General features: G+C 41.4%; 2 protein-coding genes across 3 annotated transcripts; one reads left to right on the top strand and one right to left on the bottom strand.

Moving 5' to 3' along the window:
• Window positions 1–89: 89 nt before the first annotated feature.
• Window positions 90–19121, top strand: ptpn21 (protein tyrosine phosphatase non-receptor type 21). Of its 2 annotated transcripts, XM_085392556.1 has the most exons (20): window positions 90–415; window positions 1089–1390; window positions 2868–3037; window positions 3397–3494; window positions 5626–5693; window positions 5783–5853; window positions 6745–6832; window positions 6919–7007; window positions 7483–7570; window positions 7798–7877; window positions 8000–8107; window positions 8843–8903; window positions 9258–9339; window positions 9432–10954; window positions 15702–15842; window positions 16943–17158; window positions 17427–17555; window positions 17646–17880; window positions 18003–18163; window positions 18286–19121. In XM_085392556.1, exons 2-20 carry the CDS (start codon window positions 1211–1213, stop codon window positions 18412–18414), a joined length of 3717 nt encoding a protein of 1238 aa, XP_085248682.1. In that variant the 5' UTR covers window positions 90–415; window positions 1089–1210; the 3' UTR covers window positions 18415–19121. The 2 variants fall into 2 exon arrangements, with proteins under 2 accessions (XP_085248682.1, XP_085248683.1); XM_085392557.1 differs by lacking the exon at window positions 8000–8107 and having other exon boundaries at window positions 94–415.
• Window positions 19122–20196: 1075 nt separating this feature from the next.
• tslig3b (tRNA splicing ligase complex subunit 3B) lies at window positions 20197–23516 on the bottom strand. Its single transcript, XM_085392559.1, has 8 exons — window positions 23356–23516; window positions 23072–23220; window positions 22857–22979; window positions 22600–22772; window positions 21934–22014; window positions 21730–21846; window positions 21456–21623; window positions 20197–21369 (listed from the first exon to the last, which is right to left on the bottom strand). The coding sequence occupies exons 1-8, from the start codon at window positions 23391–23393 to the stop codon at window positions 21052–21054; spliced, it is 1167 nt and encodes a 388-aa protein (XP_085248685.1). The 5' UTR covers window positions 23394–23516; the 3' UTR covers window positions 20197–21051.
• Window positions 23517–26209: the final 2693 nt, after the last annotated feature.

Genomic DNA, 26209 nt, shown 5'->3' with positions numbered 1-26209 from the left:
TGCATGTATCCTTCCGCTCCAGAGGAACTACAATAGATTTTAAACAGTTTGCTTATGAAAATACACCTAACCAGCTAGCTTGTATAAATGTTTAGTTGAGTTGGTGTTGATTTCAGTGTAGTCCAGGAATGTATTGAAGGCTGATCAAACAAACGCCAAAGCAATAGCGCCGCGGATGAAGACCGAAACACTTGTTGCTCTTCTAATCCCAGGAAGCGAAACACGCTTGGAACTTGGAGTGAACACTTGGACCAAAAGGCATGTGGGCTCTGTTAGTTTGGATCCAGAACAAACTACAGACAAACAAACTGCCTGTTAATCTAATATCCAGTAAGCAGCATCCATTGACTTTGGTGGTGGAATCCCTAAGGACTGACCAATAGTTGGACTACCAAGTTGCATCTGGTGGCTAACGGTAACGTTGATGTTTTTTTCCCCAAAAAAATATTTACCGGGGGCGACGTCAGCTTCCCAAGGGTGTCGTCTATTTGCTGGAAGTTAGCGGGCTAGCGTAAACGCTAATTCCAAGCCAGTTGTAGTGAATGTAATGGATTTTCTTAAAGTGACTTAAAAGCAGCTAGATAATACCAAATATGTAGACCAAGCGTTTAATTGTAGCAGTAAAGAAAGTCCAATTGTAACTATCAATAATTTGAAATATAATGGATGCATGGTTTATGATTTTGAAGTGCCTGCTTCTTATAGAATCGGTCGCACTTGTTGGTGTTTGGATCAGACTATTCGCCGGAAAGTGATTACTGTAGCCATAGGCGTAGTAAAAATGACCATTGTAGTTAGCAGTAAGTGCACAGGTCAGAGGGGATATCCGTAGGATTTGCCCTTTCTGCTGTGCCCAGATTGTTAAACAACTCAAGAGGTGGAGGAATTGTAACGTTACTGAGACCCAATTGCTGTCAAAATGAAGCATTAAGGGGATTACTTTACGGTAATCCCCGTGTTAGTCTAGTCTTTAAGGGTAAGTATCGTAATATATTCTTTAGTGATGAGTAAGGCCACGCTGTTAAAGCTAGATTTGGTTGTGGGTTTTGGATGCTCATCTGATTTGATTTTTCCGTCTGACTTTTCAGACCTGTGTGCTGATGATGACCCCCCTGACTTGTTACATTATCACAACTTTGTGGACATCAAGGAGAATACTTCCTCTGGCCTGAGTGGAGACCCCCTCTCCACTGTTTAAGACGCCTGAAACATGCCCTTGCCGTTTGGCTTAAAACTCAAAAGGACTCGAAGGTATACTGTTTCAAGCAAGAGCTGTCTTGTCACACGGATTCAGCTTCTCAATGGAGAGTTTGTTGAGTTTACACTCTCAGTGGAGAGCACTGGACAGGAATGTTTGGAGGCAGTAGCCCAGAGACTCGAGTTAAGAGAGGTATGTAGGTGTTTTTCACGCAATACAAGTGCTGATTGTTCTCTCTTATATGGACTCTTTAAGACCTGCCATCGCAGCAACAAAGTATTTTTGTGACCATTGTCTGCTGGTCACATTCTTACTTGAAACTAGTAAGCAGAACAACAGAAACTATGATAACCAGTTTGTCATTGTCTACTCATATAATGTCATTTCCCATAATATTTCCCAAGATGTAATGACTCAATCATTTCCCAGTTAAATGCTTTACATACACATATATGTAACTCACGTTGAGAAACATGAAAGATAATGTACTGAGGTTCATGTCCAAGTCTGGCATTTATTTAGCATGTTTGGTTAGTGATGCTAATGCAAGGCCTCCACCTTCATTTACTTTATGTCACATTGTTTGCTTTTTTAGTGTTAGTAGAGTTACTAGGCGAATCATGTGGTGAACTAGTCAGTCTGTTAAACTACAAAAAGCACAATTCACTGTTGCATTTCAACCATGGATGTATCTGGGTTAGTAGGTCCTTTATTTTGAATATAACTTTTTAGTATTGCTATAAAAACAAATTTCTGTAATGTTTACACAGTGCTTACTCATAGACAGCAGCTATTGTCCAGTGTAAAATGCCAGTAAACACATTTCTAGTTGTTTTTTCCAGCTGCTCTCTTACCAGTGTTCATTGTGGGATATTCGGATAGAGAGGGCAGCACAATCTAGAGAAGTCTTCGATTTTAGATTTATTTTAGATGATACATAACAGCTACATAAAAAGAACCAGACAATTCGTATTAATGTTCCTATTTTTTTGAGAAAATTTCATTTCACTGATGACGTTAAATTAAAACAGAAGAACCTCGTGTCTCTAGTCTTATTTCTATATAGATAAGTTTTTAAGCTCCTCTGTCTGTTTTCATATTGGTAATTATATAATTTAGCCTTTCTAGTTAATCTAAGTTTCCTAAGTGGGATGATATAAGCGTTTCATTATTTTGTAAATTTATCTTGCTGTGCTTATAACAAAAATGGCAATCTTTCCATTGAGTAGTTTTCATAAATGATTTTTAGCCAGTCTTCAAATTGTACTCACGTTTTACTGGATTTATTTCCCCATCATAAAGTAGTACTGCCATTAAGCATTTGCCTTCATTCGTTGTTCTATGCTGTGACCCACATATACACTGTGAAAGTGTCAAATGGAAATGTGTTCTTAAATACAGTTTCTAAACATTTGTGGATATCACGCCAACATTGCCAGAATTTCAGACATTGCAACTTTGGATTTTAAGGTCTGTGTTATATTTATAAACAGGAGAAGACGAGCAGATTTACATTGGCACTGAGCTCTTAAGCGGTAACCTATTGGTCTAGTCTTTAATATGTAATATAAGTCTAAATGTGCCTGCCTGGATTACAGTTTACCCTAGAATGGTTAATGTTTAATCTGTCCTCTTGCATTTTTTTTTCTTTTTTTTTTTGGCTTGTTAGATAACATACTTTAGCCTGTGGTACTTAAACAAGCAGAACCAGCAGAGATGGATTGACTTGGAGAAGCCACTGAAGAAGCAGCTGGACAAGTATGGGCTGGAGCCCACCGTTTACTTTGGAGTCGTGTTTTACATACCCAGTGTCACCCAACTGCAACAGGAGATCACAAGGTGATCAGTGGCAGGAAGTGTCTTTACAAAGCCACTGCTCTTTTTTTCTCTTTTACTGTTTGTCGCTCAAGACTACTGGCAAGAAAGACCTTAGAGAATTTTAGACAAAATTTAGTGCCGCCACATCAAGTATTAAAAAGTTGTACTGACTATCAGCTACAGTAGTTAAAACACTCTTACTTGATTGTACAGTTTTTTTGTTTTATTTATTGATTTGGCCATTAAACATTGAGTGTTAATTTATCTGGTGCTGTATGCTAGATGTTTTGTAATTAATGATGTTATATCTGAAACATGAAGATAGTTCTTGTTTTGTTTGCCAGTCTTCTGCTCCTAACAGTTGCTTCCTCTCTCTACAGATATCAGTATTACCTGCAACTGAAGAAAGATGTTTTAGAGGGCAGGATATCGTGCTCACTCGAACAAGCTATACGTTTGGCCAGCCTGGCAGTGCAAGGTATTGTGGATGTATTATACTAGCCTGATGGCAGAATTTGTAGTTTGGTAAGTCCTGTGTTCCTTCTTGCCCTCACAGATGGCACAACGTGTTCAGTGTGGTGTCACGTCTTCTGGTGCAAGCTGCTCTGTGTTGTTTCAGTTGTGCACATTGCAGGTTTTTTTTGACCTGGTACAGTGCTGCTGATACTGCAGCTAGGAAGAAGACATGAGTATGTGTTCATGTCAGTTTTCACTACCAGTTTAATGATGGATGTGTCATTACAGAAGCATAGAAGTTACAGCATCAGCACTGGTACAAGACTGCTCCTCCTGTACCAGGAAGAAAAAAAGCAAGAGGACAGATTAAACATTAACCATGGTCCGCTTTAAGCTGTGGCGACGTTATTTTTGCGAGAAACACGACGAGTGCTGTGAATATAAAGGGGTCTCAAGTCTCAAGCAAAGAGATTGGAGTTGTACTGGAAATGAGTTTTCATCAATTATTTCTGAATAGAAGTCTAGTTTTCCACCTAAAGCACAGCTAAAAAACATTGAAATCAAGTTGCATACAAATTGTTGGGATTAATGGTACTTTTTTTTTTTTTTTTTTTTTAAATCTCAGCATCTTGTTTTAGAGGTTTGCTCCTCACAGTAGTTTGTCAGAAACCTCCGTTCAGCTGTTTAACAGATAGATTATAAGAACATCTTTACAATTTTTGTTATCTATCTATCTATCTATCTATCTATCTATCTATCTATCTATCTATCTATCTATCTATCTATCTATCTATCTATCTATCTATCTATCTATCTATCTATCTATCTATCTATCTATCTATCTATCTATCTATCTATCTATCTATCTATCTATCTATCTATCTATCTATCTATCTATCTATCTATCTATCTATCTATCTATCTATCTATCTATCTATCTATCTATCTATCTATCTATCTATCTATCTATCTATCTATCTATCTATCTATCTATCTATCTATCTATCTATCTATCTATCTATCTATCTATCTATCTATCTATCTATCTATCTATCTATCTATCTATCTATCTATCTATCTATCTATCTATCTATCTATCTATCTATCTATCTATCTATCTATCTATCTATCTATCTATCTATCTATCTATCTATCTATCTATCTATCTATCTATCTATCTATCTATCTATCTATCTATCTATCTATCTATCTATCTATCTATCTATCTATCTATCTATCTATCTATCTATCTATCTATCTATCTATCTATCTATCTATCTATCTATCTATCTATCTATCTATCTATCTATCTATCTATCTATCTATCTATCTATCTATCTATCTATCTATCTATCTATCTATCTATCTATCTATCTATCTATCTATCTATCTATCTATCTATCTATCTATCTATCTATCTATCTATCTAAAAAAAAAAAAACACTGAAGAAGAACTCTACATCCTAAACATATCTATGAAACTGATCAACAGTGAGTGAATTTGAACACTCTTTGCTTGAGTTTGAGCTCCTGTAACGTTCGCTCAGCTGGAAGAATCTCAGACAGTGCTGGCAGAGTTATATCAGGCGCTGCAGCTTACTTGCCTGGGTGTTACAGCATAGCTGTGCTGCTGAGATCACTTACTGCTGCAGCCATATTCAAATGCCTGACTAACATTCAATGTTTAGAAAAGCACACTGAATCTTCTTGCAGTTGCCCTTCATATTTAGTCTGTGCTTTGTTTGCAATGAAAACTTGTGCAGTGTGCCGCGAGTAAAGCTGTTTTGTGTAACGTGCAGCAGAGTTGGGAATGGAGGACAGTTGTAGCCTTTAAGCACAGCTGATGTCTGGGGAGAAAAAGAAAAGCTGTTAATGTTGCCAGAAGGAAGCCTGAGGCTGTAACAGTTTAGGACCTCTACGTTATCAGACGCTGGCGGGCTAACAAACAAACATCTCCCCTTCTAAATTTAGTCCATCATGTCATCATACACTACAGCTTTCCAGAAGGCATTACAGCGTTCTGCAAGTCCTGAATGTCTATTTTGAATTGTACTGCAAGCGGAAATAGACATAGGATTTATTGAGAGAGCCTTGGAGTCTGCTTTGCTACAAATGTCTGTACTTTATGCTGTATTGTTTCTTCTTGCCCACAGCTGACTTTGGAGACTTTAATCGATATGATTCCCAGGAATTCCTTCAGAAGTTTGAACTGTTCCCCATTGTAAGCATTCTCCACTTGTTCTCCATTAAACTCAGATGTTCTTTTGTGTGGACTGGATCAAACACGTTTCTCTCGCTCTGTCTTTGCAGGACTGGATTCAGGATGAGCGAGTGCTGGAAGAGGCCATTCAGAAAGTGGCTCTTCTTTATCAGTCCTTCAAGTAAGCCAGATTTCGAAGTATCAGTCTACCCGGTCACACAAATGGCGAGCAGAGGAAACACACTGGCTCTGATTTGGTCTGTTTGGAGATTGGGGCTTTTGGTTCTTGGTCGTCTCTATTCTGAGTAGAATGTATAATGTAAATGTTTAAGGCAAATAACGCATTTGGTTGATTTTTGTAACAACGGTAAACACAGTTAATTTAACAAACTGTCATTCATCAGATTTTAATGACTATCTTTACCTCATGAGATAAAAAAAAAAAGTAAACAAATTGTTAATAAAGCTGTGTCACTTCTACTTATAATGTCATTAACTTTTTAGTATCTCCTAGGAAACATGAGGTGATGAAAGTTTCAGAGGACAACAAACTGTTTTACACTCGAAGCCTTTCTGTTGATCCTTGACCATTTTACAAACTAGGGTTCCCTAAATATCTGACTGAGGATGCACAATAAGGGGCTAAATGTTGTTTCTCCTAACAACAAAGCTGTTGTTAGGAGAAAAATACCTTTTAGTAGTGGTACAGAGGTGAGAGGTTGGGCACTGTCGCCACACGGCAAGAAGATCCTGCGTTTGAATCCACTGGGTTGCATGTTCTTCCTATACCTGTGGCTACAATGGCTTCCTCCCACAGTCCAAAGATGTACAGGTTAGATTAACTTAAGCGTGAGTGGTCATCAGTCTCCGTGTGTGTCCAGAGTGTGCCTGGCCTCATGCTTCATGACAGCTGGGATTGGCTCCAACCCCACCGTCACACAGAATTGGAGCAAATGCACAAGCAAATACATATAAAGTCTGTTTCGATTAATACACATCTCTTCTGATTAATATGTTTATATGATCACAGTACTGTTATCATTTTCTTGATATTTTTTAAAAATCTTTTCAGGGGTTTGCCAGTTCCAGAGGCAGAGATGTTGTACATGCAGGAGGTTGAGAAAATGGAGGGCTATGGCCAAGAAACCTTTCAAGCCAAGGTAGGTCTGTGAAAGCCACTGGATCATCACTGGATCCTTTAACAAGTATGACACTGGCTTACAAAATTCTCCTTTGGTCATACCAGGACAATACAGGTGCAGATGTTACCCTGGGTTCCTGCCTTGACGGCATCTTTGTCAAGCACAAAAGCGAGCGTCCGCTTGTTTTATACAGGTGAGCCTAGGAAAAATGATTGCAATTATACCTAAAGAACTGAAATCTGATTTACTTCTAAGAATGGGGGGGGGGGGGGGAGTGTGACGGCCACACAACTCAATCTGGAAGACAGAGTTTTGTGGCACAGCTTACTTACAAGCTATTCTTGGTTAAGGTTGTCTCCTTAATGTTCTCCAGCCTTGAATATGGCTCAGGAGGTTCAGTCAAGTAGACTGTGATAGCTGATGAGGATGTTTGGGAATGTTATGTGTCAGTTTTGTAAGTATGTGAACATTAAAGTATTTAGCTATGTACCAGTATGAGTTCTAGATGGCTTTTGATTGACTCCCACATATGCATGTTTTTAAAGCAACCATGTCTGTAAAAACGCCCTGAGGTTTTGTGACCACCATGACATCATGTGTTGTTTTTTTTTCCTTTCTTCCCCCCTCCTTTCTTCCTCTGTGCCGCTGTGCTTTAATTGGCTGTGTAGGTGGCATGATATTAACAACATGAGTCACAACAGGTCTTTCTTTGCCCTGGAGCTAGCCAACAGAGAAGAGAGTGTTCAGTATCAGACCGTGAGTAACTGCAGTGTCTTTTCCATCCCTAGTGACATTGCTGTCTGTTATTGGATTTTGATAATTTGGAGATGGCCTTCATCATTAACCTTAGCATAGTGTGTATGTGGGGCCATGAAATCACACTGGCATTCCCAGGATTGCCTTTATTTGTCCATAACTAAGCAAATACTAGTCTGTACCACATGTTTAGCCATCTAATTTTTGTTTTTCTTTCTCATGTGTAGGAAGACATGGAAACCTCCAAATATGTGTGCCGGATGTGTCTGGCCAGGCTCAAGTTTTATAAGATTAACATGAGTAGCCTGTGAGTGTTTTTTCTCTCCACCCGTCTACCCCAAGCTGTCTCTTTGTTCATCGTTGTCTCATGCATGGGTGTCATCTTTGGTGTAGTCTCATGTCTGTACTCCTTTCCTCCTCTCTCTTCAGAGAGGAGTGTGACCCCCTGCCTTCTGAGGGCTCCCAGAAGTCCCTTCTCTTTCTATCCTTTCCTCGTTTTCCAATGCTCTCTCGTCCCTCTCTGCCTTCTAATAAGGGGTGAGGAACACAGTCAGCCAACGCCTACAGTATGCCTGCCAGACAAGTGCCATTATTCATTCCTTTCAGCTGCTTACCCAACAGTGCCACCACAAATACGCTTCCTGCATATTTGAAATGGGCCTTGGGTTTTGAACCACACAGTGATTCTTAATTTAAGTGAAATACATTTTTAGATTTGAGTTACTACTTAAAGCCAGTACACAGGGTTGCACATTTTATTGACTTTTAGATGAATTTCAGCATCTGTGAATCTAAAAGTAATGTAACTGAACTGCGTTGGGTTGAATCAAGGGACTATTAAGAGTGTCAGAACTCTATACGTGTTGAGTAATGAGTCAGATACATTCATGAGACGAAGAGCTTAGTCACGTTCTTTCACTTCTGTGTTGCATATTTTCAAGTCTAAAACAAGGTTAGACTGCATTTTATTTGGGCAGTGCGTTGTTGTTAAGACAAAATCTAACTTCTGCTAAACTGTCTTTAACAATTGGTAAATGAAAAGTGAATGTAAAATCAAAACATGACTCATCAAGCATGTACACTGGTGTGCTGGAGAAGAATAGCACGACATGTTTTATGGACTTAACCTGGTCTGCACCTTTCCAGGTGTGCCATATCAGTGTCCAAGAACAACATCAAGTATTGCAAAACACTTTTTTTGTAACAGCAGTAGTGGGTAAGTTCATCTTTGCTGACTCACGTTTTGTTTTGGGTTTTTTTTTCCTCTGCTAGCCAACCCCAGCCCACAGTTGTCAACCCAGTCAGACGGAGATCCTCTACTAGGGTATCTCTGGTAATGCCCACACTCACTTAAAACACACAGATTTAAAAAGTTGCATCTTTGCTTTATTAAAAAAACAAACAAAGAAAATGTATTTAATGTGGGGGGAAGGAAAATACATACAGCTTACAACATAATGGTCTTGTAAAACAGTAGTTTATTTTGAAACGCGTCCTTAAGAAAAATAATTCTGCATTTGTTTTTAATTGAAAAGTTGACAAATTTTTGCACTCTTTCTCATGGGTATTGTTATAATGAATAATCATTGTTTAGAAGCAGTGTTTGATTCTTTGCTCCTTGGCAGCGTTTGGCTCATATTAGCACTGATTAAATCCCTTTATTCCTTTTTTCTTTTTTGATTTCCAGCCAAAGCCGCAGACCTACATGATGCCCCCTCCACAAATGCACTACAATGGCCATTTCACAGAGCCTTACACATCATCACAAGGTAAACTCTTCTTCTTGTCTTTTTTGTTTTGGTTACGTCTAAATGCTTAAACTGTTCTTTAGTTATAATGGAATTTTCTCACTTGCTCATAGACAACCTGTACATGAACAGTCAGAACGGTTTCTACTACCACTCTCAGACCAGCCTGGACTGCTCTCCTCTAGAATACAGTAGTGGAGGACGTTTACGTAATGGCAGTGTGTACAGTGCCCACAGTACCAGCTCCCTAACCAATCCCCAGCACTACCTTCAGCCTTCACCCATGTCCTCCAACCCCTCTATTACAAGCGACATAACCAGACCAGACTACGTCCCCTCTCACCGGCACAGCGCTCTCATCCCACCTTCTTACCGTGCCACTCCTGATTATGAGACAGTGATGCGTCAGAAGAACCGAGGTGCAGGGGGAGGAATGGTTTTGTCTCAAGAGCACAGGCAAAGCCACTCTATGAGGAACCTAAATATTGGAAACTCCTATGCCTACAGTAGACCAGATCCTCTAGTTTACAGCCAGCCAGAAATCAGGGGGGAGCATGGCGGGGCAGCTCAGCACCACCACTATCCCTTGCATTTGGGCTCCAGCTTCCACAGCCCTTCTCCATACCCCTACCCTACAGAGAGGCGATCTGTGGTGGGGGCAGTAAGTGTCCCAGAGCTCACAAATGTCCAGTTACAACAGGCACAAGAGTATCCAGCCCCCAACATCATGAAGACACACGTGTACCGATCACCTCCACCTTACCCATACGCTCATCCTAGACCAGCTAACAGCACACCTGATCTGTCACGTCACCTGTACGTCAGCAGCAGCAATCCAGACCTGATTATAACAAGGCGTGTGCACCACTCAGTCCAGACCTTTCAGGAGGACAGCCTGCCCGTTGCACACTCTTTGCAAGAGGTCTCAGAGCCTCTTTACAGCGGACCTCCACAAAGGCAGCAGTACCATGCTCAGAAACGTAACTCCATTGAAATTGCTGGGTTGGCGCAAAGTTTTGAGGGGATAAGGGTCAAAGAGCGCACGGCGTCTTCTTCAGCAGCTGAAATGGCCACACCTCCTCCAGTGCTGCATGGCGGGCGCTCTCAGGGATCCCAGCTCAATGTGTTTTTGGAACAAAAAAATCCAGAAGACATTGAAGACATTAAGGAAGATGTGCAGTACGGACATAAAAAGTCCCTTTCAGACGCCACCATGCTAGTTCACAGTAGCGGAGAAGAAGAGGACTTTGAGGATGACAGTGGACGTCACACACCACTTTCTCAGGAGGCATTAGTTCCCGAGCAGCCGCCACAGCAGCATCACAGTCTGACATCTCTCTCTTCCCTGACACCTCAGCAGCAGCAGACTCCGACAGAGCCTCCTCCTGCATATCCCATAGGCTCCTCTCTTGACCCCTCTATAACCGGCACCTTAACCTATAAGGTTCATACCCTGATCCATGAACGTGAGCCACTGTACCTAGTATCAGAGTTACAGCAGCCCAGGATTATGCCTTCGGTTTCAGAGGGAGACTTGAGTGGTCAGGAGAAGCCGAGGCCCAAGAAAGACTTCAAGAAGAGGCCTGTGTCTGATGTTCCTCCTGGGAAGAAAGCAGTAGAAGGTTTACCTCCTGCGGTGAGTCTTGTTTCCAAATTTCCCCCGTTGTTCAGAGTATTTTAATAATATGCTGTTTCTTTTTTGATTTTTTTTTTTTTTTTTAACTGGGAGTTCTCCCAACCAGTCCACATGTGTTTTGTGGACTTGGAGACTGTGTCCTTTGTAGTATCCTGTGGGGATGCGTCATGAGTATGGACTGACTGCCCTGTTACTACAAGCCATTTGAACACTATAACTGTTGCAGGAGCTTGGAGCCAGCAAATAAGTCAGACTCGTTCTCAATGCATGTAGGACTCCGCCAGGGCTGCCCTGGTCACAGATTCTGTTTATAATTTTTATACAGAACTTCTAGGTTTAGCCAAGTGGCAGAAAGCTTCCACTTTGATGGCCTCAGGATTTCACCTCTGCATTTGGCAGCTGATATGGTCCCACTGACTTCATCAGGTGGTGGCCTCCAGGTCACAATGGAGCCGAGGACAAAGTGGCAGGAATGAGAATCAGTCTGGAGAAATTACATCTCTCAGCTGGCTTGGGAACGTCTTGCTACTCCCTCACATTAGCTGGTGAGAGGGATGGATGAATGGACCTGCATTAACTATAATACATCAATGTATTTCTTTACAGTAGGAGCATAGTACGGTAGTGCTTTAATAAAAAAGTTGGAAAAGCACTCTTCCTGGGCTTTTCTTTTTTTGGCCATCGTTCCAGACCAATTTTCTTCTCACTCCACCTCGCTCCAAATTAGCTCTTTTGGTGCCTATCCGGTTGTTCAGTGATGACGCGACGACTCCTACTTCCGGGTCTAAAGTAGTCTGCGTTTAATATGGCTTTTGTGTTGTTAACATGTTTAATGTTTTGTATTTTCTTCTATTTGATCTCAAAAAGCTCCTAAAACAGTCAGTGATCCCTGTTGACCTCCCTCGGCTTTTATTACCGCTAATCATTTATTTAAGCTCAGTTTTTAAAACCTTAGGATGTAACTACAGCCCAGCCCATGCAGCAGTATATGAATGACTAACCTCGTATTGTGGATAGATTATCTCAGTTGTTCTCCTGGCTGAAGTTTGGTCCTTTTACAGCATCCTGCCATGCGATTACATTTGTTCCTGACCACCGAGAACACTCACGTTAACTTTTATCGAGTGGAAAAAAAAGTTAGCTTGTTTATATTATGCTAACATAGCTGTTTCGCTAGCGGTCACGTAGCACATCATTATATACCAGCTAGCCCAACTTCAGTAACCCTACAAACGTCACTGCTGTTTAGTTTTCTGTCTTCATTTATGTTGGAAGTGATAGCAGAGCTGTACGTTTTAATTTGTTTCCAAAACCCCGCAGTCAGGACATGCTATATTGTATTTAGATAGAAGCTAGCGAGCTAACTCCCTGCTAACTTCTAACTCCGTTAAATGTCAAAGGAGCTTGCAAAGAAAAGCGTCTGGACTTCTTTAAGTTGCTTGAAGACGTTTCACCTCTCATCCGAGAAGCTTCTTCAGTTCTAAGGTCAAATGGTGGGGAGTCCCAGATTTAAACCCAGTGGGAGTTTTCCCCCAAAGAGGGACCAAAGGACCCCCTGATGATCCTCTAATCACATGAGCCAAGGTGTGAAACTGGGTGTGGGTCCCAATCAGCCAGGGTTTCGGGTGAGCTCATTGTGAAACCTGGCCCTACCTTATCATGCGAATTCCTGAGGTCAGCTGGCCCAGGATGTGAGTGGGCGTTTTAAGGCGTCTGGGAAGGGATCTCAAAACTGGATTATAGATGGCAGAGAGTTGGTGTCGTAAACCCTCGCCTCTGTTCAAAGATGGTCGCTCACAGTGGACATAGATGGCTTCTTTCACTCCTCTTTCAAACCATCTGTCCTCTCTGTCCAAAATGTGAACATTGGCATCCTCGAAAGAGTGTCCTTTGTCCTTAAGATGCAGATGGACTGCTGAGTCTTGTCCTGTGGAGGTGGCTCTTCTGTGTTGTGCCATGTGCTTGTGAAGTGGCTGTTTGGTCTCTCCAATGTAGAGGTCTGAGCATTCCTCGCTGCACTGTACAGCATACACCACATTGTTAAGTTTGTGTTTTGGCGTTTTGTCTTTCGGGTGAACCAGTTTCTGTCTGAGCGTGTTGCTGGGTCTGAAATACACCGGGATGTCATGCTTGGAGAAAACTCTCCTGAGTTTCTCTGATACACCGGCTACATAGGGGATGACAATGTTGTTGCGTCTGTCCTTCTTATCCTCCCTCGCTGGTGTCTGGTCTTCTTTTCTGTGCCTCTTTGCTGACTTTAAGAACGCCCATTTAGGATAGCCGCACGTTTTGAGTGCTTCCTTTACATGTGTGTGTTCCTTCTTTTTTCCTTCAGGCTTAGAGGGAACATGTTCTGCCCGGTGGTGTAGGGTCCTAATTACTCCAAGTTTGTGTTCCAAAGGGTGATGGGAGTCGAAGAGGAGGTACTGGTCCGTGTGTGTGGGCTTCCGGTAAACTTCGATGTTGAGTTTGCCGTTCTCTTCAATGTGCACGGCGCAGTCCAGGAAAGGCAAACAGTTGTCCTTTGTGTCTTCCCTGGTGAACTTGATGTTTTTATCCACAGCGTTAATGTGCGCAGTGAAGGATTCCACTTCTTGTGTCTTGATTTTGACCCAAGTGTCGTCCACATATCTGTACCAGTGGCTGGGTACTTGTTTGCAAGCTCCTTTGACTACGATGACCTGGATGACTGAGAACCTTCACAGACATATTTCCGTTAAATGTCATAAATTCCGTTTTCATGGATGCCTTGATGCCAAACTCAATTGTTACACCTGGTAGAGCAGAACGCTGATCATTTTATTAAAGATGAAAGACTTTAGACAGTTTTTCAACTCTCAGTAATGCCATAGTGATCGTTTGATATATGGACCTGCAGCGGAGTTTAGACCCAGACACGGCTAGTGACGTCAGACTGAACAACCGGATAGCCTTAAAAGTATTGAAGCTGAAGCCACATATCTTTCAGCAAAAGGAGCGGCCAATGGGAGTACAGCACATGTATATGACCTGATTGATAGAAAAGACGTGAATTAAACATTCTAACTTTTTTTTTTTAAACAGAGCCCTAATTACAGTAGTTGTTTGGAACTAACCCAAATGTTGATTTTGTCAGCAAACAAGAGAGTTATAAAAAAATAAAATAAATTTAATGCAGAGAAACGGCTTGGGAAATAGCTTGTAAGAGGTGGCTGGTTTAAAAATTAAACAGATCCCAGCTAATGGGTTGTGTTTGTGTCCCCATTTTATACTCTTCCCATAGTTTTATTGGGAACTCAACTGCATTAAAACACAGCAAATAGGAGCACAGAGCAGGAGAGAAACAAACATCTAACGGGCCGCGGGGAAAACAAGCCAGCTGAGTTTGGCTTGTTCTGAAGCATGAAAGGCGACATGAAAACCAGTGACCCAACCCAGTCCTTGTTTATTGGATTCAGATCGGTTTTAAAGTTTCCACAATTTCTGATTATCCCTCAGGGTTATAATTACGACATAGCTCTGGCCTGTGGGAGTACAATCGGAGCTAATGTAATGTTAGCCACAAGTATTTCACTGTTGTTGTGGTGACATTGCCCTCAAAAAAATCAAAGTAATCTGCTGGGTCTTCAGTGCCTCAGATGGCAGAATCGCATAAAGATACTTGTGTTCGCACTTACAACAAAGAACAGAGCATTTGCTCATAGCTCAGACATTTTAGAGCTCGCAGAGCATCTTTTGCAAGAAGATAATAATGGCAGGCTGCAAGGCTGCTGCCTGAGGTTGGAAGGTGTGTCTGGATAGCCATAATTGTATAGCTGTGACACACAGCCTTATATAAGCCCTGATGGCATGTTTACAGGCAAAGTTCCTGAATATGGGCTGTGTGCATTTCTTTGTATCAAGTGTTTTTGGTATTTAAATAGCTCCTAGACCCACTTGATGATCAACAAAGACATGGTAATATCATTTTCTACAATATGCAGTTATTTTAGGTTTATTTGTTATTTATTTTAGACATTTAATTTTGTTGTGTATTGCTTCATTTTTAACAACATTTTCATAATTTCACAATGATGTACAAATTACTAACAAGAAAACTATTTTTTACGTGACACTAGCTTGGTTTGTCTGAGACGAGGGTTGTTGTCTTTTGGGGTTTTTTTCCTGTGTTGGTGTTCCTATAATAATTACCTACACATAAAACTGGTTTTACTGTATACCTAATGACTTGTTACTGTCGCTAAGCACACTATGTATTTATGGTGAATACATTCGAAAGCAAAGTGGTTTGGAGTTGTGCAGTTGCAGCAGACTGTAATGTAAGACTGTAATGACATTGAAGACGCAGTCACCTGTGCTTATTAACAATAATCACCAATAAGGGAAAAACATACAAGATTTTCTTTCTTGAATCGTCAGTGTTATTGCCAGTAGTACAAGCCTAAGTCTGTTTCTGTTTTGGCCGGTTGCTGCACTGTTAATGTCAGAAAACAAAAACTGCTTTCTCTGTAACCTGATGCCTCTGCCCTACATCAACATCACATGAGTCCAGATCCTGAAAGAATTAGAAGAAGTTTCAGTGGCCAGCATGTAATGACGCAAACGTATTTGAGAAGAATGCGGTCGGTCTACCTTGGTAAACCAGATAGGTGACATTCCTCTAGAAACGCCCAGCGAGGCTGCATTGTCCCCGCCTCTTGTCCGTCTGTTCTCTGGGGTTCGCTGTCATTCTCACTTCTTCTCTGTCACCACTTTAACGTCTTTCTAGGGCATGAAAAAAGGAGCCAAGTCAGAGGTGAAGAAGATGGGCCCTCTGAAAGTTGCCCACCTCAATGGCCTGTCCATATCCAGGCAGCCAGTCCACAGCGAGATTAAGGATGAGCCTGAACGAGCCTCGAATGATGAAAGGGTATGGCATCTAAAAATGTTTGAATTCGTGAGTGATTTTCTGTGTGAATGGGATGTGTTTGAACTTCGTTTAGACTCTTGGAGGACTTTTTATGGAGAGGGTACGTGTTCTTGTTCAGAGCTTTGAAACACAACTGAACTCGTAAGGATTGCTAATCTTTATGGTTGTTGCGCTAACAGTGAAAGTAAACCCAAAAAGTTGGGACACTAAATAAATGCGGAATGATTTGCATATCCCATAAACCCATATTTTATTCACAATGGAACATAGAAAACATCAAATGAGAAAAAGAAAATGTTTTGAATTTGATGGCAGCAATGCGAGTCAAAAAGGCAGGGACAGGGGCATCTCCTCTTCTTCAAAAACAGTCTGTAAGTGTCTGAAGAACTGAGGAGACCAGCTGCTGGACTTTTGGGAGACGAATGTTGTCTTTTATCTTCTAGCTGCTGAACAGGTCTTCTCTGTCATATTTTTCATTGATGCTGTGATGTCAGATGTTTTTAGTTGGTGAAATATCTGGACTTACAGGCAGGCTAGATCAGCTCCTTCTACCACGAAGCCAGGCTACTGTAAAAGATGCAGTATGCATATGCCTTTCAGCATTCATGCTGGCTTTCTAGAAATATTCAAGATGCCATTTTTATAGGCACTAATGCAGCTACTTGTCATCAAAGATGCAGACTTTTGAACTGAGTGCTAATAACAAGCATGATGGCTTCTTTCCTCTTTAGTCTGGAGGACATGATGTGAAAAATAGACTTTGCATTTCCAATTAGTCTGTGAAAAGGAGCTTTGTCCCAGAACAGACAGTGGTGGTTGTGGATTATGATTACACATCACTTCTTTGAATTTGTGGGAGACACGGTGAACTCTGTTCAGGCAAAAATTTCTGGATGTGTTCCTGAGCCCATGCAGCACCACACAAGTGTAACCGCAGATTAGACATCCAGTATTGATTTTACAGTCATTGTTGTGACCTGTTTGTTAAAAGAATGCATTTTCTCAGTTTAAGCATTTGATATATTTTCACTTCCATGCAAAATATCTTCTTTGACAGCATTGTCCATGACAGTGACATATTTTCCGTTTGCATTTGTCAGTGCAAAGTGTTGGAGCAGCACATGGAGAAGGGTGAAGTGTTGAAGGAGTATGAGAGCATCCCAAAACGTCCGAGAGGGGAGTACACGATCGCCCAGCTGCCAGAAAGCGGAGACAGAAACCGCTTCCAAGACGTCCTGCCTTATGACGATACCCGAGTGGAGCTGGTTCCCACTAAAGAGAACAACACGGGCTACATCAATGCATCACACATTAGAGTAAGTTGTTTTGGGGATGTATGTACATACATTTGCAAACCAGATAACTAGAAATACTGTGCAAATAGATTTCTGCGACTCTTAAATTTCAGTCGTGCTTAATGGTTTGTGGTAAGGCAGCGTGTTAGTCACCTTTACTTCCTCTTTCTGGAGTTTCAGGCATGACAACATAACATCTTCCATAGATGAATAATATTTTCTGCTGTACTGGCTCTCCCTCTTTAAAAGAAATGACTGAGAATGCTCCTTATGTCTTATTTCTCATTAGATGACAGTAGGTGGGCAGGAGTGGAATTACATTGCCTCGCAGGGTCCCATGTCGCACACGTGTCAGGATTTCTGGCAGATGGTGTGGGAACAGGGTGTCTCCATCATTGCCATGGTCACTGCCGAAGAGGTACGTTGATTTAATTTTAAACCCTTTCATATTTTTTTCCCTCCTTGTCTCTATGCGCACTTACATATGCGCATCATCTCCTTTGTTCAGGAGAGCGGTCGAGAAAAGAGCTTTAGATACTGGCCCCGACTTGGCTCCCGGCACAACACAGTGACGTACGGGCGCTTCAAGATCACCACGCGGTTCCGCACAGAGTCCGGCTGCTACGCCACCACTGGGCTAAAGATCAAACACCTCCTGACGCAACAAGAGAGGACTGTCTGGCACCTGCAGTATACAGACTGGCCTGACCACGGCTGTCCCGAGGACTTCAAAGGCTTCCTCAGTGAGTGGATCAGTATCAGTTTATAATCAGATCTTTACCTTTTTGAGCCTAATAACCTCTGCTACATTCAGGTTTCCAGAAATGTAGTTAAATATAAAGTTTGCGTTCTCATCTTTCTCCAGCCTACTTGGAGGAGATCCAGTCTGTGAGAAGACACACAAATAGCATCAGTGACCCAAAGAACTCCAACCAGCCTGTGCTGGTGCACTGCAGCGCAGGAGTGGGTCGGACTGGAGTTGTCATCCTGTCTGAGATCATGATAGCGTGTCTAGAGCACAATGAGGTAATTTTCTTACCCTAATGAAGGTTTTTTTTGTTTTGTTTGGTTTTTTTAAGTGATTTTTTTTTGGGGGGGTTTCTGTGTATTATCTTTGTATTATCAAAAATGAATATTTTCTCTTTCAGCCATTGGATGTTCCCAAGCACCTGTTGGCGCTACGCAATCAGAGGATGCTGATGGTTCAGACCTTGTCCCAGTACACCTTCGTGTACAGGGTCCTCATCCAGTACCTCCGCAACTCCCGGCTGATCTGACCACGGGCATCAGCACAGATGATTGCAGTGGATTTTGCTCCACAGTTGTGCCAAACTGCAGTGATGCAGATGTTTGAATCTGTTCTGAAAGGTGGCTGCTTACATTCTGTTCTGGCCGTGTATTAGAGCCGGCAAGCCGGGAGGTGCCGATTGTTGAGATGTGCAAGACGCTGTGCCACATGAAGGGGCACAAAGACTTGTGACCTGTCTCTAAACAGTATTATATATTATTTCTTACATATATTGGCTACTTTATAAAGCCCAGCACTTTCAGAGTACCATGCTGTACATAAAGAACCAATATTAAGCTGCATTAAATTCTTTTAGATATCTATCAAAAATCATTGGTTGATTTTTAACTTGCCTAAGAACACTTTTATTGTCAGTATGTTTTGAATTGCTGTTGCTTTATTAATTCCGATAATGAAGGATTTATTTTTTTTAAGTTTGGAAAAGCTTGGAAAATGTGTTTGATATGAAATCCATGGATTTAAACTTTATTTAGTGACCTCTGCTGGTGCAGACAGAAGGATGACAATTCATGCAATAAACACAGATATGGCTGTGTGATTTAGTGTAGTCATCTGTATTATTAATAGTACTTTTTTTTTTAAAGACGCCATACCTGCCCAATATTTGTTTACTGAACCAATACACCTGCTGAAAGAGGCATGGGAAGTAATGGTGAAAAAAGAAAACACACACTGGACTGATCAAAGTAGAAATTTGCTGCATGGGTTTAAAAAGCTAAAATAAATGCTGGGTTTGGAGTAAAATTGGAAAATCTTTTTTTTAATACATTCGTCTGTTTTTATCTTAAACTGAAGATGAAGTGTTACGTTTCTGCGCTGTAATGCTGGCGGGCCTCCGTAGCTTGGTAAAATATGAAGGAGTGCAGTGATGCCTTCAGAAACACGAGGGTTGATATCATGACAGCAGCGTCTTTGTTTTAATGAAAGGCAAAAAAACAAGGAGGTGGTGTTGCAACAGTGTTACCATAAGAGTGCATGCAGTGTGTTGAGTTTTGCATCACCTCTGTTGGCCATGGCCATGGTGCTCGGTTTGAAGTGCAAACTTGTATGGATGGTGTATCTCTAGTTTCAGTATTCTGGCTGCCACACTTGTCCTGACTCCAATGAGAAATGTCACTCTGTAGATACACTTCCTGCTTCCACAAATGGCTGCCAGACTGTTAATGAACACTTGTGCAGTCATATTAAACCGGAGTTGGATTTAGCTGCTCTGCTGCAGCTGTGAGTTGCATCCAGATCCATTTTTTTCCCTGTGCAGAACAAAATTGTTCTGGATGCCAAAGTAATACTAGTTTTACTGACCTGATTTTTTGCATCAAAGGAACATGTTACTCAACAGGAGGGGGTGAAATGTTGCTGAGATTTATTAAGTGGAACTTTTTTGGGGGGTGGGGGATGACCATAATTTCCTTCTGATTGTTTGGTTCTGGCAGAAAGACGGAGTCTTAGTTTGGAGACTGAAAATATGATGTAAGCGTTTTGTCCATGTACAGGTTGTTCATAATGTACACAATGTAAAAGTCTGCTTTGATGAATATTGGTTGTTGTACAAACTGTATCTATTGAACTGAACTTGGTATGCCATTGGACAAAAACAAAAAAAGTGTAAAAATTATTTTCAGCCAAGAATAAAAACTTGGAAATAAATTGTCGTCTGTAGCTTCAATTTATGTGAGTCCAGGCTGCCACCTTGTGGTAGAAATGTGCTATACCACTTCTGCTGTTTTTTAATCATTTCAATACAACATGATTGTAGAATTGAAAGAGGTTTATTAATTAAAAACAACAAGAAAAGGCTTCTCACCATTATATAAATAACTATTACAGGATCCTGGAAGGGGAAAAATAAAAACAGTCTCCTGTGCTTAAAGGGGCATACTGAAGTATCAATCAATGGAACTACAGTGTAGTTGTCCTCATTGTAATCAGGTTATTCAGATAGCAGTGGTTTCAGTCATCAGAGTCCATGCAGCATAGGGAGCTATTAATTTATAAAGGTCACATTTAAAATGCAGTCATCATTTTAAAAATCCTTCAATCCATCTGCCTCTTAATATTCCAGATGTGCAAATTTACAGTAATATGCACAAGAGGCACGACATTACATTTTGTTCTGAAGCATGGATATGGTATATGTGCTGAGCAATGTTAAAGATACAGGCTGTGTCCAACTACTGCAACACTAAATACTTAACACCTGAACGCTGCAGAATGTGTTTTTGTTTTTGTAGTATATAAAAGGATCTCAGCTGGATTTATCATTTAAAGTCACTTTGCCAGTGTTTAGAATGCAGTCTTCATTTGGAGTGTAACTGCAATATTATGGCCACAGTGTTTGTGTTTGCCACTTTTGTATGAGTGAAAACTCATGTACTGAGTGCTACTTTCACTTTAAAAACACTGATGACAATAGTGAGGGGGGGGGGGAACGATGAGCACAGATAAAAGCTTAAGGTTTTCCACCCAATACTGACAACCATCCATCAGCTTTTCATCCATAAAAACCAAACAAACAGTTGAGGTCATGTGAAAAACTACGTCTAGTGTCGCAAGAAAACAAAAACAACAACAAAACCCAGCAAAGGACAATGAGTGGAAGCTAATACTAGTACCGTCCTCGCTTCCCTCCGTGCCCACTGTGTCCTCCGTAATCTCCGTGTCTGCCGTGTCCTCCTTGATTCCACCCACCTCCTCTCCAACCACCTCCACCCCCTCCTCTTCCTCCTCCTCCTCCCCATCCACCTCCACCACCTCGTCCTCCTTGTCCCCAGGCTCCTCCACCTCGTCCCCCACCACCACCGCCACGTCCTCCCCAGCCACCACCTCCGCCATCTTGTCTTTTCTGCCAGGGGGGCATCTCAGGAGGCGGGGCTTCGATCTCTGAGGGACGTCCTCCTCGATCTGGTACTCTTCCCATCAAGATCTGCAAAGACAGGTTAAACAGAACGTCTATGAAGAAAACGTCCAAATCGGCCCGACTATTCTGACCGTGGGAAACGTTTGCTGCACCTTGTTGACGGCACAAGCGGTCTTCTCCCTGCTCGAGCCGCTGCTGGTCTTCACCACATTGCAGAGATCTTCTCTGGCAGCCAGCAGCGCCGCTATGTCCACAAAGGACTGAGGCCTCAGAGAGTGTCTCTTAGGCTGGTAGGCTCCTGCCATGCTGTCCACCTTCACCTAAAACACAACACAACTATCTGAATGCTTCCCGCTATTCGCCAAATAACCACAAAACATTCTTCAAACAAGCAGACGTTAGTTTGAAGTGTGACTGTAAACATACCTTGGCTCTGTCTGACCACCCAAATGACTGAACAGTGACGTCGAGCCGTTTGATCAGCATCCTGCGGCGACATTCGTACTCAGACGATAGAGTTGCGTTGATGCTTTGTAATTTTTCCTGCAAGCATTAAAAAGAGACCTGTAACAACAATACAACCAGATACATACACAGTACAGTGTAGCTACTAGCCAATCATATACATACCCACTGTTCACTACCGAGTGATTTCTTCAGCACTGGGTTTCCAACAGAGGCACCAGGAAGGGTTTTAAGCAAGTTTTCAACCTGTTAAACAAACAACAACAACAAAACGATCAAAGAGAGACAGTGATGTAAAAATACAATGATTAATGTATCACACACAACAATTTCCTCCTAACTTGCTATCTCAAGTATTGACAGCTAATGAAGCAATGCAGGAAGAAAATGTGTCGATGTCTGTCTGTGCCACCTAATAATAATGAGCAGAGAGTGCTACACATTTAAATTACACAGCCAAGAGGTTTTTTTTATGTGTTACTCTGATTATTTTGGAATGGGTGGGACGGTAGTTGCCTCACAGCAAGAAGGTCCTGGGTTCGACCACACCATCTCCCCAAGGCCTTTCTATGTGGAGTTTGCATGTTCTCACTGTGTCCGAGTGGGTTCTTATCTACAGCTTATAGAATACTTTTTTTAAGATTGCATCATGCCTTGTGTTAAAGAAGGAGGAGCAGATCTTTGTTCATTTTCTTTTTTTGTTTGATCGTTTTGCAATTACCGTAAAAGAATTGCGCACACTGCTACTACTATACATACATTTTGATCAGTAAATTGAGCCTTATTCTTGCTCATCCTAACTGAAATCACGTGCAGTTTAAACAGCCTCACCTTATTTTGAAGTTGAGAGAAAACTCCTGCGGCCTCCTGTCCCTTTGGCACAGGTAGTTTCAGAGTTTCACAGATTGCTGTGAGCTCCTGGTTCACTGGACTCTGGCCTTGTTTATCAGAGACTTGCCTGCTTCTCACAATCTGGGCGGCCTGAAGCTCAGAGCTTAAAAACACTGAAAAACAGACACAAAAATCTAATCTTCCTACTTACTTACAGTTTACAGCCCACAGAGTGGATTACACAGAATGATACATACAGACAAACTTGAGATGGTCTTTTGTTTTCTGCCCAGTGCCCTTGAGAATCCCTGAAACTTCACAGGGGCAGTGCAGCTCCCTCAGCAGACCACTCATCTCCAGCTGGAGGCTGTCCATATCGTCTTGGAGGAGAAGAGCAAACAAAACAGATGTGAGCGCAAAGATTAGACACTGTTTTTTAGATCAGATTAAGGTGAGAATGGATGCTGCTCACCTGGGCCTGAGGTGATGCTCTCCTCCAGGTCACACAGGGGCTTTAACCTGGCTGACAGCCACTTGCAGAGATCCACATATTCAAGCGACTGCAGGCCTCCTTCCGCGGCTCTGAGCAGCGCCTTCTCCTCAAGCAGAGGGCCGTCATAGCTACGGACCAGCACACACCACCAAAAGTCAAACACATCCAGGAGTTAGACGGGGGTCTTGGCTGCTTTATTTTGATTGAAAACACGCCGCAGGATGTGGAAGCTAAACAGTTATGCTAGCAGTGACTTCGCTTACCCAAGCTGCTCTAACGAGTCCAAAATGTCACACTCCATCGCTGAAGCCGCGAGCTGTTTCACGCGCGTGTATCAACTAAAAACATGACAGCACAGGGGGCTTTAGCATCCATTCATTCCGTTATCGTGGATATCCGCCTCCACTGTGGTCCGACCAAGACAATGACCCGGAATGAAACGGGCGGATTTCAGAACTACGTTCCGCAACTTTGGTTCCGCCTAGGTTCCGCCAGTTTTAGCAAAACTGTAAGTAAAGCGTGTCTATTAAAACAATAAACTTTGTGCATTGATGTCGGAAAATAGATGACAAATACAAATGCTAACATCTAATCAGCCAATTATATGGCAGCAGCTCATTTAGGCATTTAGACCTATGACCAAATTTCTCATCAGAATGGAAGAGAAAGGTCAATTAAGGGACTTTGAACCCATGTCTAGAGTTTACAGGGAATGGTCCGAAAAGATTGTAGCTATAGATAAATGGCTCCAATCTTAACCTGGGGGTTGTCTTGTTTGTTTTCTTGTTCTTTCTTTTTTTTCACAAAAATTGGTTCTTTTATGTGCGTGTAACCTTTAAGTTTAGCTCGAATCTGTACTTTTGTGTGTAAAGCTCTATGTCCAGGCCCGGATGCAGGGGAAATGGACGAGACTGGTTCGACCCACCATCCAGTTCTTCCTGGTGTCGTTCTGTATGTGGGATACACGCGCGTCTCTGACTACAAACACCACCCGGGCGACGTCCTGGTGGGACTGCTGCAGGGCCCTCTCATCGCTGTGCTCACAATGAGTGCATTTCTGAGTCACTTTTATTGATGTTTATTATTAAAGCTGAGGATATTTATCCAATTATATAAGGTGAACACTTAAATCCTCTATTTTAAAGTGTAGATAAACATATGAAAGCATCTATAATGGGGCCATCAGCATCAGAACTGAACTGTCAGCCGACTGGTATGATGAAAGTGATGACGGCTGGATGCACCAAAGGAAGCAGCCAACATCATGGAGGCAGTGTGATGCTCTAGGGAATGTTCTGCTGGGAAACTTTGTCCTGACTTCCATGTGGGTGCTACCCCCCACCTAATGTTCTAGACCACTAACAACCACTTATGACAACTGCTTTTCCTGATAGTGGAAACCTTATTCTGCAGGATAATGATGAGTCCGTAATCCTATCAACATCACTGTTAATTATACTACTGCCCATCTAAGTGAGAATAATTCTTTTTAAATCTTAGCAAGTTCTAAAGATTTTAAAAAAAAAAGAAAAAAAAATCAGGAATCTTTTTGAAGACAACACGATGTTAAAAGGCCCTCTATATAGACAGAAAATTCTGCCTTCATGGCTTCTGAGAAACAGCTCACATTTCTATTGCATACCATTACCGGCAGACGTTGCTGTGAATTTTGTAAGAATTTAGCACATTGGATCTCTCAGCTGTTGATAAAGTCTTTTCTGCAGCGTCCTTTGCAACCACTGGCATCGACTCAAAGTAGAACAGCTACTCCTCTGTATCGAAAAGAGCCAGTTAACGTGGTTCAGACATCTGATTAGGATGCCTCCTGGCCATATCCCATTGGGAGGAGATCCAGGACATGCTTGAGAGATTATATCTTTCAACTTGCTTGGGAATGCTTCAGTGTCCTCCTGGAAGACTTGGGGAAGATGTCTGCAGAGAGTGAGGTCTGGACATTTCTGCTTTGACTGCTGACCCATCAACACTGCCCCAGATAAGTGACAGAAGACAGATGAATCGATGGCTAGATGGGTTTTGGGCTTGAACTAGTTCTACATTTTGTGGTCCCACCTCACAACGTATAGAACCTAAAGGATCTGTTGCTGAAGTCTTGGTTGTCAATCTTCAGAGGTCCCCACCCATTTAATGTTGCGGTTCACTAAATGTATGTCTTCTTATATTTTGTCTTTCTCTATGCAACATTGTATATGTTGGCTGTGATCAAGAAATCAATCAAGCGCAGGCAAAAAGATTAAAACTCACCATTTTATTATGATAATGTTATTTGATATGTCAAATTACAAGTGTATGATGTAACATAAAAACAGTTACAAACATATGTATGCATATTTACATTATATTTATGAAAAGTAACAAGCTACATCTGTATAAAGAAAATACAACTATGACATGAGTTATTGGTACTATAAATTTTACAACAGATACTTGGTATTCTCGAACCATGATAATACCTAGACGTGTAGAAACCAATAAAACCAGAACAAGAGACGTTAAGATGGAAACTAGGATGGACGTGAGGCACTTTTTTGAGGTTGTCAGGATGTGAAAGCAGATGGCACTAAAGGGAAACCAAAAAAAAAAAAAAAAAAAAAAAAAAAATGCACAGGAAAAAGAAATGTGCACAAATAGAGAAAGTGAAAGAACGAAAAGTAAGAAAACAGGCAGTGTTTTACAGAATAGTTAAGAATAGTACCATTTATACTGCAAGTTTCAAAACACAAATGTCTTCCACTATTTAGAACTAATCACGTAAATGTTACATCGAGCGCTGTAAGATGAAAAAAAGCTTACGTATAGTATCATCAGTGCACCAAAGCATCGGAGAATTGAAACATAACCACTCAACTGCTGTAAAAAGTAACCGTTTTTAAAACAATACACTGAAGAGAAACAGGTTTATATAGCTTTTTTTTCATCTTTCTTAATCTACACAATGTCAAGAATGTACACTTGTATGCATTCCCAAAGATATGCACAGTTTCCAAGATTGAAAGAGGATAAAAGACTAGCAGCAAAGTGGTTAAAACTGAAGTCTTTATATAATGCAGGTCAAAAAAATATATATATATTAAAGCGGACAGACACATGTTGCATATA

This window comes from Rhamphochromis longiceps, linkage group LG19 (assembly GCF_057381845.1).
Source record: "Rhamphochromis longiceps isolate RC_006_pf linkage group LG19, R_longiceps_female_GT1.1, whole genome shotgun sequence".
Classification (NCBI taxonomy): Eukaryota; Metazoa; Chordata; class Actinopteri; order Cichliformes; family Cichlidae; genus Rhamphochromis; species Rhamphochromis longiceps.
This window is presented reverse-complemented; position numbering and strand designations above follow the sequence as displayed.

Excerpts from the sequence above, each read along its gene's own strand:
- ptpn21 (XM_085392556.1), top strand. The coding sequence starts at position 1,211 with ATGCCCTTGCCGTTTGGCTTAAAACTCAAAAGGACTCGAAGGTATACT. Across the intron at positions 7,878-7,999 it reads AAGATTAACATGAGTAGCCT|AGAGGAGTGTGACCCCCTGC; the intron begins GTGAGTGTTTTT and ends CTCTCTCTTCAG. Across the intron at positions 10,955-15,701 it reads TAGAAGGTTTACCTCCTGCG|GGCATGAAAAAAGGAGCCAA; the intron begins GTGAGTCTTGTT and ends ACGTCTTTCTAG.
- tslig3b (XM_085392559.1), bottom strand. The coding sequence starts at position 23,393 with ATGGAGTGTGACATTTTGGACTCGTTAGAGCAGCTTGG. Across the intron at positions 21,847-21,933 it reads CACTCGGTAGTGAACAGTGG|GAAAAATTACAAAGCATCAA; the intron begins GTATGTATATGA and ends TAATGCTTGCAG. Across the intron at positions 21,624-21,729 it reads GGTGGTCAGACAGAGCCAAG|GTGAAGGTGGACAGCATGGC; the intron begins GTATGTTTACAG and ends GTTGTGTTTTAG.